This window comes from Neoarius graeffei, chromosome 7, assembly GCF_027579695.1.
Source record: "Neoarius graeffei isolate fNeoGra1 chromosome 7, fNeoGra1.pri, whole genome shotgun sequence".
NCBI lineage: Eukaryota > Metazoa > Chordata > Actinopteri > Siluriformes > Ariidae > Neoarius > Neoarius graeffei.
The window spans coordinates 31,277,537-31,291,916 of NC_083575.1; the positions used below are offsets into that span (position 1 = coordinate 31,277,537).

The 14,380-nt window shown below is 39.8% G+C and overlaps 1 protein-coding gene across 7 annotated transcripts in view; it reads left to right on the top strand.

The window, feature by feature from the left end:
- arid4b (AT-rich interaction domain 4B) overlaps positions 1 to 14,380 on the top strand; it is a 201,151-nt gene that overhangs the window by 59,505 nt on the left and 127,266 nt on the right. For all 7 annotated transcript variants that reach the window (XM_060925500.1, XM_060925499.1, XM_060925501.1 and 4 more), the window contains 4 exons: positions 4,106 to 4,216; positions 6,985 to 7,050; positions 11,731 to 11,821; positions 12,114 to 12,193. In XM_060925500.1, coding sequence (XP_060781483.1) covers positions 4,106 to 4,216; positions 6,985 to 7,050; positions 11,731 to 11,821; positions 12,114 to 12,193 — 348 coding nt within the window. The remainder of the gene's footprint in view (positions 1 to 4,105; positions 4,217 to 6,984; positions 7,051 to 11,730; positions 11,822 to 12,113; positions 12,194 to 14,380) is intronic.

The following is a 14,380-nucleotide window of genomic DNA, read 5'->3' on the forward strand; positions in this document are numbered from 1 at the left end:
CAGGGCAGCTATAAGCTATAACTTGTTCCCATAGGGCAGTCTTGGCGCTCTTTGTTCGCAGCTTCTATATAATGAAAAATATGTGGGGCGCAGTATTGGGGCAGCGTTATTGTAGTTTTGAAAATTTCATTAGTTTTTGTTATTGAGTCTTCCAATTTGGTTTTTCATTTCAGTCTAGGTTTAGGAGTGTAAGTAGTTTTAGTTTGGTTTTTATTTCTGAGGAATTAAGAGCTAGTTTTAGTTTCACACCCGTGCGCATTGGCGCGTGCAACAGACTTTCTCTTGCATGCGCTCTGGATAGCACACATAATTATCTGACTCTCACATGCTCTGAACAGTGCACACCACTAATGACACACCTGCATTGATTAAAGTGCAATCAGCATGCTTATGTAAGGACGCTGAAGGCTCATTCAGGTTGCAAAGTATTGAGTTGTTAGTAACTCCTTACTGAGCCTTGTTTCCGTATTGTTTTCCTGGTTTCTTGATACTAGTCTTTTGGACTCTGCTTTTGTCTGTGCCTTGGATAGTCTGATTGTGCCTCACTCAACCCATTTCTTGTTCACTGTTTATGATTTCTGCCCGGTGTTTTGGACTGTATGCCTGATTTTGTTATTTTTATAAAACTCTTCTTCACATAGCCTTCACCACCCATCTCTGACAGAATACTTTGCCACAACATGGATGTAGCAGAAGATAACTGGTATGCTCCTCAATGCCATGACTGGGTTTCTGTGCCCTAACCCTTGGCTGTATTTTTCCAGCAGCAACTTTGGATAAACACCCCGGCACCATATGATGGAGTGGAATATCACCCAAAGGGGTTCACTTTGCAGTGTGGGTTTTTTTTTTTGTTTGTTTTTTTGTTTTTTAATGCTGAACTGGAGGAGCCCAAGCCTCCAGAGCCAGTCTGGGTCAGCTGCATGATCCCCTGGCTCACGGGATGAGCACACTGATGGGCCGAATACCTAGTCAGAGTGGAACACCCTTGCCTCTAACTCCAAGTCTTTTCATGTCCTATTCTGGTGCCTATTTGAGACTCTAGAGAAGGAGAATCCCCATTTAATTTTTTTTTTTTTTGGGGGGGTAGGCGGCTATGATGTTTGAGGCCAACGCAGCAGCAGCAGCAGAGGAGGCTGTTGTTTCACATTTCCTTCCAGTGGCTGATGCAGCAGCGGAGGATGCTGTTGCTTCAGAGCTGCTTCCAGTGGCTGACACAGTGGCAGTGGAGGAGGTTGTCACTCCAGAGCCCCTTCCAGAAGCCTCAGTTCCAGAAGCAGTTCCTCAGCCAGAGCAAGAACCAGCACCAGAGCCAGCGCCCGAGCCAGCAACAGAACCAGTGCTAGCGCCTGAGCCAGAGTAAGAGCAAGCACCCAAGCCAGTGCCACAGCCAGTTCCAGAACCGGCACCAGTAGCCGACAGGGCAGCCTCTGCCCCATTGCTAGTTCCTGAGCCAGTGCCAGAAGCCAAGGGGGTGGCCTGTGCCCCAGATTTCAGTGAAGAAAAGCTTGTTGTCCCGCCACCTGGCTTTAAAGATGTCGTCATCCTGCCACCCGGCCTCAACAAGGACAAGAGTGGTGCTCAGACAGAGCCAATGCCCAGTCCCAAGCCCAAGTCCATGACGAGCCCAGAACCCGAGCCCATGTCCTGTCCGGAGCCCATGTTCATGCCCTGCCTAAAGCCCAAATTCTGTCTAGAGCCCGAGCCCATGTCCAGTCCAGAACTCAAGCCCTCATCCATGCCTTGTCTAAAGGCCAAATCATGTCCAGAGCTCAAGCCAATATCCAGTCCAGAGCCCATGCCTAAGTCTTATCTAGAGCCCAAGTCCTGTTCAGAGCCCGAGCCCATGCTCAAGCCCATGTCCAGTCCAGAATCCAGGTCCTGCCCAGAACCCATGTTCATGTCCAGTCCAGAGCCCAAGTCTTATCCTAAGCCCAAGTTCTGTCCAGAGCCCGAACCCATGCTCGAGCCCATGTCCACTCCAGAATCCATGTCCAATCCAAGAGTCCAAGTCCTATACTAAGTCCAAGTGCTGTCCAGAGCCCAAGCCCATGCTCGAGCCCATGTCCAGTCCAGAGCCCAGGTCCTGTCCAGAGCCCGAGCCCAAGCCCCCACCTGACCTGAGAATTCAGTGCCACGTCTTCCTGCCTTTTTTTGGGGGGAAGGGTTTTCTATCACACCCGTGTGCATCGGTGCACGCAACAGACTTTCGCTTATGCACACTCTGAACAGCACATGCAACTATCTGACTCCCACACATGCTCTGAACAGCACGTGCCGCTAATGACACTCACCTGCATTGGATTATGGAACAATCAGTGCACTTATATAAAGACACTAAAGATTCATTCAGGTTGCAAAGTATTGTGTTGTTAGTAACTCATTTACTGAGCCTTATTTTCGTATTGTTCTCCTGGTTTCCTGTTCCTGGTCTTTTGGATTCTGCTTTTGTCTGTGCCTTGGATAGTCTGTTTGTGTCTTGCTCAACCCATTGCTTGTTCACTGTTTATGATTTCTACCTGGCATTTTGGACTGTATGCCTGATTTTGTTATTTTTATAATAAAACTCTTCTGCACATCCATTTGCCTAAACCACCCATCTCGGACATAGATTTTTCATTTAGTTTGTGTTAAGTGATATTAAAGAAGCCAAAAAGGTAGGATGAAAGAATGCATGCCATTTAAATATGATCTACAAAATCTACATTATCACATTCTTCATCATCTATCCAGTTAGCCAGCTCTGTTTGTCATAAGAGCAAAAGAAGCCTTGAGTGTAAGGCCACCCTCGATCACCTGCCTCTTGATGTTTAAACTGGACTGGTCCAGTCCAAGCTCCTTTATTCTCTTTTTTCTTCCAGTGTACACTGTGTAAAAGGATGTTTCTGTAAAGAAATAACAGAATTTTCTTTTTCTGCTGGTCCACTTGAACTTGCCATCTTGTGAAAGCTTCGCTCTAATCAGCAGCAGTGAGTGACTGTAGATGTGAAGGTCTATAGAAAACCATTCAATCACATGGGGGGGAAAAAACAATTCTGATTGGCTGCTAATAAAAGAAGGCATCTCTGGGATGCACTTTGCTGTGCCCCAGGCCAAATCTTGAATCTGCCAATTAAAATGCAGCCTCAGGTCACCTGTTCTCCAAGAGTTTGTGAAGCCACATACACACTCGTTTGACCGGCACCTCGGCAGGCAGACATTTCAGGAAGTGTACGTATTTACTTAAAATTTAAATAAGTGCAGTTTAAAAATGGGTTAAAAATAATTAGATGGATATAGGGTGAAGTAGGATGAATAAACAATTTTGACTTAATAAATACTTTTGTTTAATTAATTTAATATCATGTCTTTCTCATCTGGATAATTGGAAGGGGGGCGGCGCCCCAACGCCCTGTATTGACCAGCCGCCACTGATAAATAGTATATTGTTATACCAAGAAACGTCTCGTTATAATGTAATAAGTTAGTATGTAGTAATACTCTGAAAATATTTTGTTAAAATGTGAAAAACCTCGTTGTAACACTAAACCTTTCACATTATAATGTAATACTGATCCATTTTTCTTTTTCTGGCGTAGGAGCATTCTGCTTCTATAGTTCAGTTATTCTTCATCATGTCTGACTCAATTTGTAATTGTGGTTTATAATATATTTATAATCACTGTTTGGTGTTTTTTTGTGGATATGAATATTTGTTCTCAGAACAGTGGCTAAAAGCGTGTCGGTGCTATAACAGTTTTTTTTTTTTAACTCCCCCCCCCCATCAGTAAATATACATTTTACCTATATTTTCAAGACAATGTGTTGCTGGCTGTTCCGTTCTAGGCTTGTCATGATACCACAATTTTTACTTTGATATGTAATACCAGTGTAGTCTCACGGCATGTGATGGCAGAAAGATACTTTGGCCTAAATAAAATAACACTCATTGGAGCCATTGAATACCCCAAATTCAGATTGTTAGTATTAACTTCTCACATTTATAAACACAAAGCACATCATATGGGTTACTGATTTGATTTATTTGATGTGTGTGGATTCCTCATAGTATAGCCATTTAATGTCGTATTATTTTAATATTCTTTATTGCCATTTCTCCACACAGACTCTAGAGGAGCCTGCATACCTGACTGTCGGCACTGATGTGAGTGCCAAGTACCGTGGGGCTTTCTGTGAGGCCAAGATCAAGACTGCCAAGAAACTTGTCAGGGCCAAGGTAAACCATTACTCTGGAAAAACATTGCTGAAATATACAGCATGAGGGGTGAAAGTAATAAAAATTAACTTGGTAAAGTTCACTTAATAAAAATTATGAAATTTAAAAAAAAATCAAGGCAATTTTAAAATGCAGATGAATTAAAATAAGTGAAAAACAGCAGCTTAAATTCAAAGATTATTTGATTAAAATAGTGAATTCAGAATTTATCATTCACACCATAAACCTCCCAAAACACACACATTCAAATGATTTGAGAGATATTTGAAAGTAGACCTCCATCCAGTATGTAGGTAAAGTAATACATTCATCCATTATCTATACCGTTTATCCATCAGGGTCGAGTGGCAAACTGGAAGTTGACTTCTGGGTATGGGGCGTGGTACAACCTAGGCAGGTCACCAGTCTGTCACAGATGTAGCACTCGTATCTGTGGCAGGCGAACACAGACACTCAGCCCAGGCATAGTGGAAAAACCCGGGTACTCTTTTATTGGTTGTAAAAGGGAAGCGGAAGTGAGAAAAAAGGAGGCTGTGTGGGGGCAAGGAGTGAAGCAGGCGCTGGTGGGGGAAGGCCAGGACTGTCCAAGCACGGGCTGCATGGGTTCCAGTTGCCATTGCTCTATAGCTGCAGGCAGAGGACGGAGGCATGAGTCAGCATGCTCTGAGACAGCCCAATTAACCTGTGTTTGTGGCTGCACCTCTTTATACTCCTCTGGCATAAGCCGCTTCAGCTGTGTGTGATTAGCTGGTTCCGCCTCTTGGCTACACTGCTCTTGATGGTCCAAAACAGTGGTGCTGAAGTGTTGCTGTCTCTTCAGCACCATCCGAGCGGTAATGTGAGGAGTGGCGCACTGCTTAGGCGGTAGCTTTCTTGGGCCTCTGTCCCACAAGGTTAATGAACAGCCAGATGAATAGAGATGAACAACCATTCACACCTATACACAAACTAGCCTCTGGGGGGTACCTTTAGGGCAATTTAAAATACCTAGTTGACCTAATCCGCATATCTTTGGGAGGAAATGGGAGCACCCAGAGGAAGCCCATGCAGACACAGGGAGAAAGTGTAAACTCCACACAGATGGGCCCCAGTTGGCGGCAAAATTTGGAGCCAGAACCGTCACCTTTCTGCCTAAAGTAGTACCTTTCATCACCAATTGGTTTCCTTAATTTACCTTACTTGCTTTCACTTAACCCATATAGTTTTCCCACTGATTCCAGCACTGATTCCAGATCTGCATTTTATATCTGATTCAGATGTTTTAAAACTTTTATCTCCATATCATCAATACATAGTTTGTCCATTGTGTTATCCTGTTCTCTTTCTCTCCTTTATCCACCTATTCCAACCCAGTTTCCATTCATTTCACTTTCCCTTTCCATTTTCTTATTTCATATCTTTACCAATCCTTCTCTTTTACAAGGATTATTGGAATTATAGGAATAGTAATTTCAGCCTGATAATGCAGAAATGTTTGCATTATAACATGCTACACATTTATTGTCACGTCTGCACCAGCAAGCACTCAAGACTCCACTTCCCAGCATTCACAGTGGCTTTCAGACATGGCCACCATGGACTACAACACCCATCATGTACCTCACCATTCATAGTCTCCTGAGTTCTAATCACACACACCTGTTCCTGATCACAGCCACAATCACATCTCACTTACTTAAGGACTCTGTTCAGAGTTTGGGTTTGTAGAGTAAACACTCAGTGTATCCTGTCTGATTTTATTAAGTCTTGCAGTGGCTCATGGTGATTATTCTGGTTTTGCATTTTTCGACTTTACCTCTTGACACTGCCTTTGACGTCCTGTTTGTGCCTTGCCTGATTATTGACTTTTTGTCTGCCTGATTGCCTGAATAAAGTCTCTTTAAGCTTTTACATCCCTTTGCCACCTGCATTCCTGACAGTTGTAGTCTGAGTGTGCATAAGCAGCACTATTAAAATGTTTCCATCATACAAGGAATAACTAAAAACAGGGGCTTCAAAGTTTGGGAGAATAGCAGGGTACAAATAATTTACAGCAGGGTGCAAAATGGTAAAATGTCCAGACATAATGCACACAAAGTGTGCAGGGATATATATATATATATATATATATATATATATATATATATATATATATATATATATATTTCTTGTATTAAGTAAAAAAATATGTTGCCAGATACTGCTGACGTTTTACAGCCCAAAATATGTTCAAAACCCGCCAAAATGCACTTAAAACCGCCCAAATTGGGCGGGAAAACGCGCAATCTGGCAACACAGGCGGCAGTAATGGCTGCACTCGTGTCGAGGATGTAAACACAGTTGACACGGCAACGGACATACATGACATAGTGAATGTAATTTACGTTCACAACTTTTTTTGCTGTAAGAAATATTTAATATTAAATTTTGTGACTCGACTGACAATAGCCGGCGGCATAATAAGCCATAGCCGGCGATTTGCTGCCGGTGACCGGCTACTTTTGAGACCGCTGTAAAAATAACTAATGGGGGAAGCCATGGTCGAATGGCTAGAGAAGCAGCTTTGGCACCAAATGGTCATCGGTTCGATTACCTGGATCGGTAAGAATAGCTGAAGTGCCTTTGAGCAAGGCACCTAACCCCCAGTTGCTCCCCAGACTGCTCTGGGTATGTTGCATGTCACCCTGGGCAAGAGTGTTTGCTAAATGCCGGTAATGTAATATTGCTGTTTCAAATTTAGATATAAAACAACTTACCCTTTTTTTTGTTTTTGTTTTTTTTTTTTACAGGTGACCTTCAAACCAGACTCGTCCACTGCTGAGGTGCATGATGAGCACATCAGAGGAAATCTGAAGGTAAGCAGGTGTTAGAAAGTCTGAAAGGTATCATGTTTTAGTGCAGTAATGATGTGTAATAAATCTGTAAGATTTATCATAAGTGAATGATCCTTAAAACACTATAAACATAACTTGGGGAGCTAGGAGGCAAGAAAAGCTAGGGAAATTATTTGAAGACAGTCAGACGTGGGAAACCCAGTGCATAACTCTGATATATTACATGCACACTAACCAATGTGATTGTAACGAGAGACTCTGGGGGAAGGTGAGGATCCATGAGTAGGTGGTTTATTGTAAATATCCACAATCAAAAATGAAGGTAAAATGTCCTGGGCTGACATGACTGAGCACTGATCCCAGGCTGGTGGTCAGGAAACAAAAGAGGTCAATAGGAGCAGGCTGATTTTTTCCTTTGTCTTTCTTTCTCTCAGTCCACAGAAAAGTTCTAGTATATTTTGAAACACTTTTTTTTTCAATGAGATTAAAAGATCAGTAAGAATTTTTAAAAAGTCTTCCAGTCCATAGCTATTGATACAAGTGGTGATATTTGCACTCTGATATGGAGAGATCTTACTTGGCAGGCAGGGACCACATAAGATTTATTGCATTAAAACAACTATGCTGCTGTCCAAAAGCAATCTGGAAAATAGACTGTGTGCTGGGTGACTGGGGTGATTTTGTGAGCTTTACTCAGGCACTGGTGACTGGTAAATGTCCTGTATGGCTGGTAATTCTTCACTAACGATGAGTTCTGCTGTTCTCACCACTCTTTGGAGAGATTTGAGGTTATGGGTGGAGTAACTGCTGTACCATACAGTGATGGACCTAGTCAGGATGCTGTCTATGGTACAATGGCAGAAGCTGGTGAGGGTATTATGGTTCAGTCTAAATTTCTTCAGTTCCACAGGAAATGGTCTCTGATTGGCAGACCTTATGAACATCTCTGTGAGAAGGGACTAGGTGAGGCCATCAGCGAGGTGGAAGTTCTTTCCACAGCAGCTCTGTTAATGTGTATGGATGTGTGTACTCCACTCAGGGGTTTCCTGAATACCACTTTCATTTTCTTTGTGTTATTAATGTTAAGAGAGAGATTGTCATGCCACCATTGTGACACATCTCTGATCATCTCTGTAGGCTGTCTTGTCTCCATTTGTGATGAAGTCCAGAATGATTGTTTTAACCAGGGCTTTGAACCAGAATTTTTTTCCTGTTGGTTCGTTCCGAACAGAAACGGAATTTTAACGTTTCCGGTTTTGGGTTCCACCATTAAATAGACGTTCCCGAACCGGTTAGAACAAAAAAATTTCGTTCCCGGAACGGTTAATTACGTTCCCTGTCAGCTGTTTAACAAATGGCTATAAAATTATGTCTCTGTCTCATCCAGCTTAAGCCAAATGTAGGCTAATTCTATTACAACCTTCATTAAATAAGACAAGAAATAATTCAAAACAATTATTATTTCAAATGTTGGCGATTTGGATTCTCAGTATGTCTTCCCATCTACACAAACAGAAAAAGTGCCAAAAATGAAAAGATAATTTGTTTAGTGTGTTACCAAAGGCTAGTCAGGCCCTGTGCATTGATAGGCTAACAGAGGTTAACGTCATTTAATGTTCGCGACCCTCTCATTAACGTGGACAAATGTATTGATATCGTGTTTGAAATTGACATTTTTGAATAACGATAGACTGCAATATTTACCTCTTATTTAAGATGTGGAGACGTGATAGTAGTCCACCCTCCCGCTCTCTCCATTCAGTCAGCGAACGTCACACAGGAAGTGAACCCCAGCGGGTCATAGAAACTTGCGCAGGAGAAGAATGACTTTTTTATTTGTTGGCTACGGAAACTTTGAGGAACAAAATAAAAACCAGTATTAACCAGTTACCATTATTTTTAATAAGCGTTTCTGTTCCGGAACATAAAAAATAATGAAGTTTCTGGTTTCGTTTCTGTTCCATGTGAAATAGAAAAAGTTCCCGGTTTTCGTTTTCGTTCCTTGAACCGGTTCAAAGCCCTGGTTTTAACAGAAAGCTTGAAAATTCTATTAGAGCTGTGTTTGGCAAAGCAGTCATACATGAACAAGGAGTACGAGCTAAGTGCACATCCCAATGAAGCACCTGTAAAGTCATTGTGGAGGAGGTTGAGTTACTGATTCTCACTACTTTGATCTTCCCATCAGGAATTCTGAGATTATTAAACCTAGTTCTAGATTGCAACCAATTTATTCTAAGATGTCTTATCAAGTAAAAATATCTGTCCATGCAGCGAGATAATTTCACTAGTATTGAGTAATTTTCTCCTCAAATTCAGTTTTCAATTTTTTGCAGAGTATATATTACTTATAAGCAGATATTTTCACTTTTAACTGACGATATTACAATTGAAAATGGTAAATTTAAATTGAAAATAAGTAAGTCAAATATTTTAATGCCACAGATCTGTGATAGGATAAATCAGGAAACTCTTGGCTTTCATTGTGTAGATTTTTGTGTTGGTCTGTTTGTGCTACTATGCATATAACATTTAAACCCAAATAACATAACAGCAAATAACAAATAAAAGCTTTCCTTACCTATGATAATGAGAAAATCCAGTATGTTTCTGGTTTTATAAAGATCCTGTCAGGATACAGAAAAAATGCCACATTTAGTCACAGTTGTTATCTTTGAAATGCATTAAATGTTTTGATATCCAGAGGTGGCTTGTTTTAGTTTGACATTTAGTTTTATCCATACACCCACAGCTTCTAATACATCAACTTCTAGTGTGCATGTGCAAGATATTTTCGTGTCGGGATCACCGTGGCAACGTTCACACGGTGTTTCAACACACCAGTTGATGAAGATCATGACTGTTAAGTTTTAAGACATTAAAAAGTGTTGAGGTTTTTTGGTATTGGTTTAAAAAGATTTATGTTGGATGTGTAACTTTGAGGGAATATTGAGAACACATTTGATTGATTATTTAGTGAGTGTGCATGTGCACAGCTCTGTGTGGCTCAGTTCAACACAACACTCATTATTAACACAAGTCCCTCACAGCTGATGCTTCGTAGCACCTCCATCCACATGATGATATCATCATTAAGCTAGTTTGGAAGATTGATGAAATTGATATGATTATTTGTGCATGTGTTTTTAAAAAAAAAAGTTTTGCAGCTGTAATCAAGCACAATGAAGTGACATTTGGACTCCTGTTGATAAACAAAATGCTTCAAAATATGGACAAGATTTGTATCAGTGATTTAATTTGCATAACTTTTAATGAAACCTCTGTAGCTGAATCGAGACAAATCCTCAAAATTCATATAATTATGTACATCCTGAAAATACAGAACATTTTATCAGTATTAGATATGACATCAAATACACAAACCTTTATGGGTGATTACAGGTTTTCTATAAGCTCTGTGAATTTCAAAGAAAAGTAGAGAAATCATTATTTTGAATGAACACAAAGTGTATAGTTGGAAATATATATATTTTTAATAAATTATTTTGGAGAACTGGCATTATGGAAGTGATATTTTCATTTATGGATGTGACATGTCTGAACCAGTCTTCCACAAAGTACATAAAGCTCATGCTTGAAGAGTGAAATTTAACATGGGGGAATGTCACTAGTAATTATGGAAAAACTAACAATGAAATTATTGCATCTTAAGTTTATTTATGTGAATTTGTTTTATAAATGTAATTGTTTTGTATTTATTTATATTTACATATTTTAGGTGTTAACATATTGTTCAAGTAAAAGTTCAAATTTGCCTTAAAAAACACATTTTAATGTCATCAACCTTTTTTTTTTTTTTTTAAAAGCACAAAAAGTATTGGTTCCAGCACTGTTTAGGCACTGTCGTCTTTTAAAGTGTTGTTTTAGCACCGGTACTGGGGGGGAAAAACTTCAAATTATACCCAACCCTACTCACAAATGAAGCTGCACTGATGTAATTGATTTATTTGTAAATGGGTTGTATTGATCATTAATTATTTAATTGAAGAAAGGTAACTGATTTACTTTGGGAAGGAAGGAAACCATTTGTGTACATTTTAAGTAACGTGACATTTGGAGGGCCATTTTCTATTCATGGTTCAGTATTCTATGCAAGTAGGCTCCCTATCTCAGAGATTTGTAGTTTTTCCAGATGACAAAAGTCATCTAACTTCAATCCTGTCTCAGGCTAACATGTAAATAAATACATTCATCTTGCACCAAAATGTTTGGTCAGGCTTTGTCAATCTGATGCCAAATAAGCCTTGAAAGCTTGCAACTTTACAAACCTCTCTCAGCTAGCTTGTAATAGATTACACTGTCCAATGTATATTATGTGCAATATGTGCCTATATCATATTGATTACATGTACTCAACATTTAAATGCTTAGCAAGCAATGTATTTGGCCTAAAAATATAAACATGGTAATTCAGAAAAACTATAAATGTGTGTTCTTTTTGTTAGGTAGTTGAAATGTATTATGAGTAATGTTGCAAACCATTAACCAGAGTGAAAATAGATCTCTTTGTCAATGAAAGAATTCGAAAGAATGTCAAATTAAGCTTGAAAAAAAAAAGTCAAGCCTATAAATAAATATTGATATTTGTTTTTCAGGGAGGACTTTTTTTCATTAAGCACATGGCTCAGCAAAACCCAAATTTACAGAAAAATTAAAGCTCTGTAGATGTGTTTTGGCTTTTAGGTGGGTGCTGTGGTTGAAGTGAAAAACCAAGATGGAATCTACCAGGAAGCTACCATCAACAAGCTCACGGATGCTAGTCTGTACACAGTTGGTAAGTGGGTGGAATTAAATACTGATTTGGCTTTGTATGTACGGAGTTGTAACTGTCTAAATTCATCTAGTTTTCTGTTTTAGCAGTTTTTAAACATAGGCCCATACCTTGGCTTAGATATAAGTGAAAATGGAACAATGAAAGTAGTTTGTGTGAGTTGTCTATTTGAAATGGCGTAAGGAGAAAAGTCCTAATCTGTCATATCCTGAATGAGTATATGGATGTTACAGGAGCTTGTTTGTATGTGGTGGCCTAACTATTTCACCCTATCCATTTTACATATTTTCTGCAGTTTTTGATGATGGTGATGAGAAAACCCTGAGGCGTTCATCCTTGTGCCTTAAAGGAGCACGTCACTTTGCCGAGAGTGAGGTAAATTTATTTACATTTCACTTTGCTGTGACATTTCAGTTTCTTTATCTTTTTATTAAACGTTTTTTCCAAATTGGTGAACATGGATTTTCAGGCATGTGGACAGGTTGTCTTAATATTTACAGGCAATGTTAATACCAATGTACAATTATTATAAATTTGAGGGGGGAAAATTATATGTACAGTTACGGTCAGAAGATTCCATACACACACTCATCATGGAATCAACACATGATCAAAATTATTCATACAAGGTAAAAATATACCAAATATTTGCTTAACAGTTGGTACAGTGTTCTTGGGGTTGAATGTGTCACCTTTACTCCTCCAAACCTACCTCTGGTCCTTGTGGCCAAACAGTTCAATCTTGGACCACAAAACTTTCCTCCAGAAGGCTTTTCCTTTATCCATGTGGTCAGCTATAAACTTTAGTTGCGTCTGAAGGTGTCATTTTTGGAGCAAGGGGCTTGGATGGCAGCATCTTAGTCCGTGGCAATGTAAAATTCGCTTGACTAGACAGTGATACTGGTGTTCCTGCAGCTTTCAGTTCATGACAGACCTGTGCCTTGGTGGTTCCTGGGTTGTTCTTTACCATCCAAACCAATTTCCTCTCAGCTGAGGGTGACAGTTTGGGTCTTCTTCCAGACCTTGGCAAAGTAGCTACACCTCCCAATAACTTGTACTTGTCAAACAAACCTGTTTTATATTGGAATTTAAGACGCCTTGGCCATGGCGAGTTAAAATACATAATTGAACTTTCAGCACCATTGAATTAATAACCTAAGTGGGTGTACGTATACGTATGCTTGAACCTACATGCATAATTTTGGCCCTGTATTGATTTTAGAAGACCCAAAATAAATTTAAACTTGTGCACTTTTTTGCGATTAAAGATGTATGTTGTACAATTATTCTTCCTCAGGAAAAGAACAATTCAAAGAAATCATTGTAAACCCAATAATGCAGTGACATTCATGTCCATGATGAGTGTATGTAAATCGCCACTGTATACACAGTACTGTGCAAAAAGTCTTTGGCATCCTATTTATTTTATGACTTCTACATTATCGAGTCATTAAAAATATTTTAGATTGCCAAACATTAGTTTTCCAGCACAAAATTAAATGTTACAGAAAAATGTTTGTATGTCAGTAAAGAAAGCAGCATATTATGTGAGAGAGAACTTTTAAAAAAAAAAATGTCATGAAGGCTGCTGGAGTTTCCGTGCAAAATTAAGAAGCAAGTGCAATCGTCAAAGTCTCCAGAAGAACTCTGGCTAGTTCTGCAAGATGTTCAGTAAAACTTGCCAGCTAATTTCCATAAAACACAAATTGTACCTGAGACTATTATTGTTTTTAATGAAATTAAATGTTTCTGTATTAAAAACTATAAAGATCAGTAAGCAGTAATAAATATTTAAAAAAAAAAAACCCACACACATTGATCAGCCATAACATTTAAAACCACTTGCCTAATATTGTTTGGGTCCCCTTTGTGCCACCAGAATAGCTCTGACCGGTCAAGGCATAGACTCCAAAAGGTCTCTGAAGGTGTACTGTGGTATCTGGCACCAAGACATTAGCAGCAGTCCCTTTATGTCTTGTAAGTTACGAGGTGGAGCCTCAATGGATCTGACTTGTTTGTCCAGCACAATCCTGCAGATGCTGAATCGGATTGAGATCAAGGGAATTTGGAGGCCCAGTCAACACCTTGAAACCTTTGTCGCGTTCCTCAAACCATTCCTGAACAATTTTTGCAGTGTGGCAGGGAGCATTATCCTCTTGAAAGAGGCCACTGCCATTAGGGAATACCATTGCCATGGTGGGGTATACTTGGTCTACAACAATGTTTACGGTAGGTAGGTGGTACTTGTCAAATTAACATCCACATTGTTGCCAGAACCAAAGGTTTCCCAGAACATTGCCCAGAGCATCACACTGCCTTTGCTGGCTTGCCTTCTTCAGAATACATCCTGGTGCCATCTTTCCCCCAGGTAAGTGATTTGCACACACCCAGCTGTCCACATGATGAACGTTAACGTTGAAGAAAACATTATTCATCAAACCAGGCTTCCTTTTTCCATTGCTTCATGGTTCTGTTCTGATGCAAACATGCTCATTGTAGGTGCTTTTAGCAGTGGACAGGGGTTAGCATGCAATTTGGACTGGTCTGTGGCTACACAGCCCC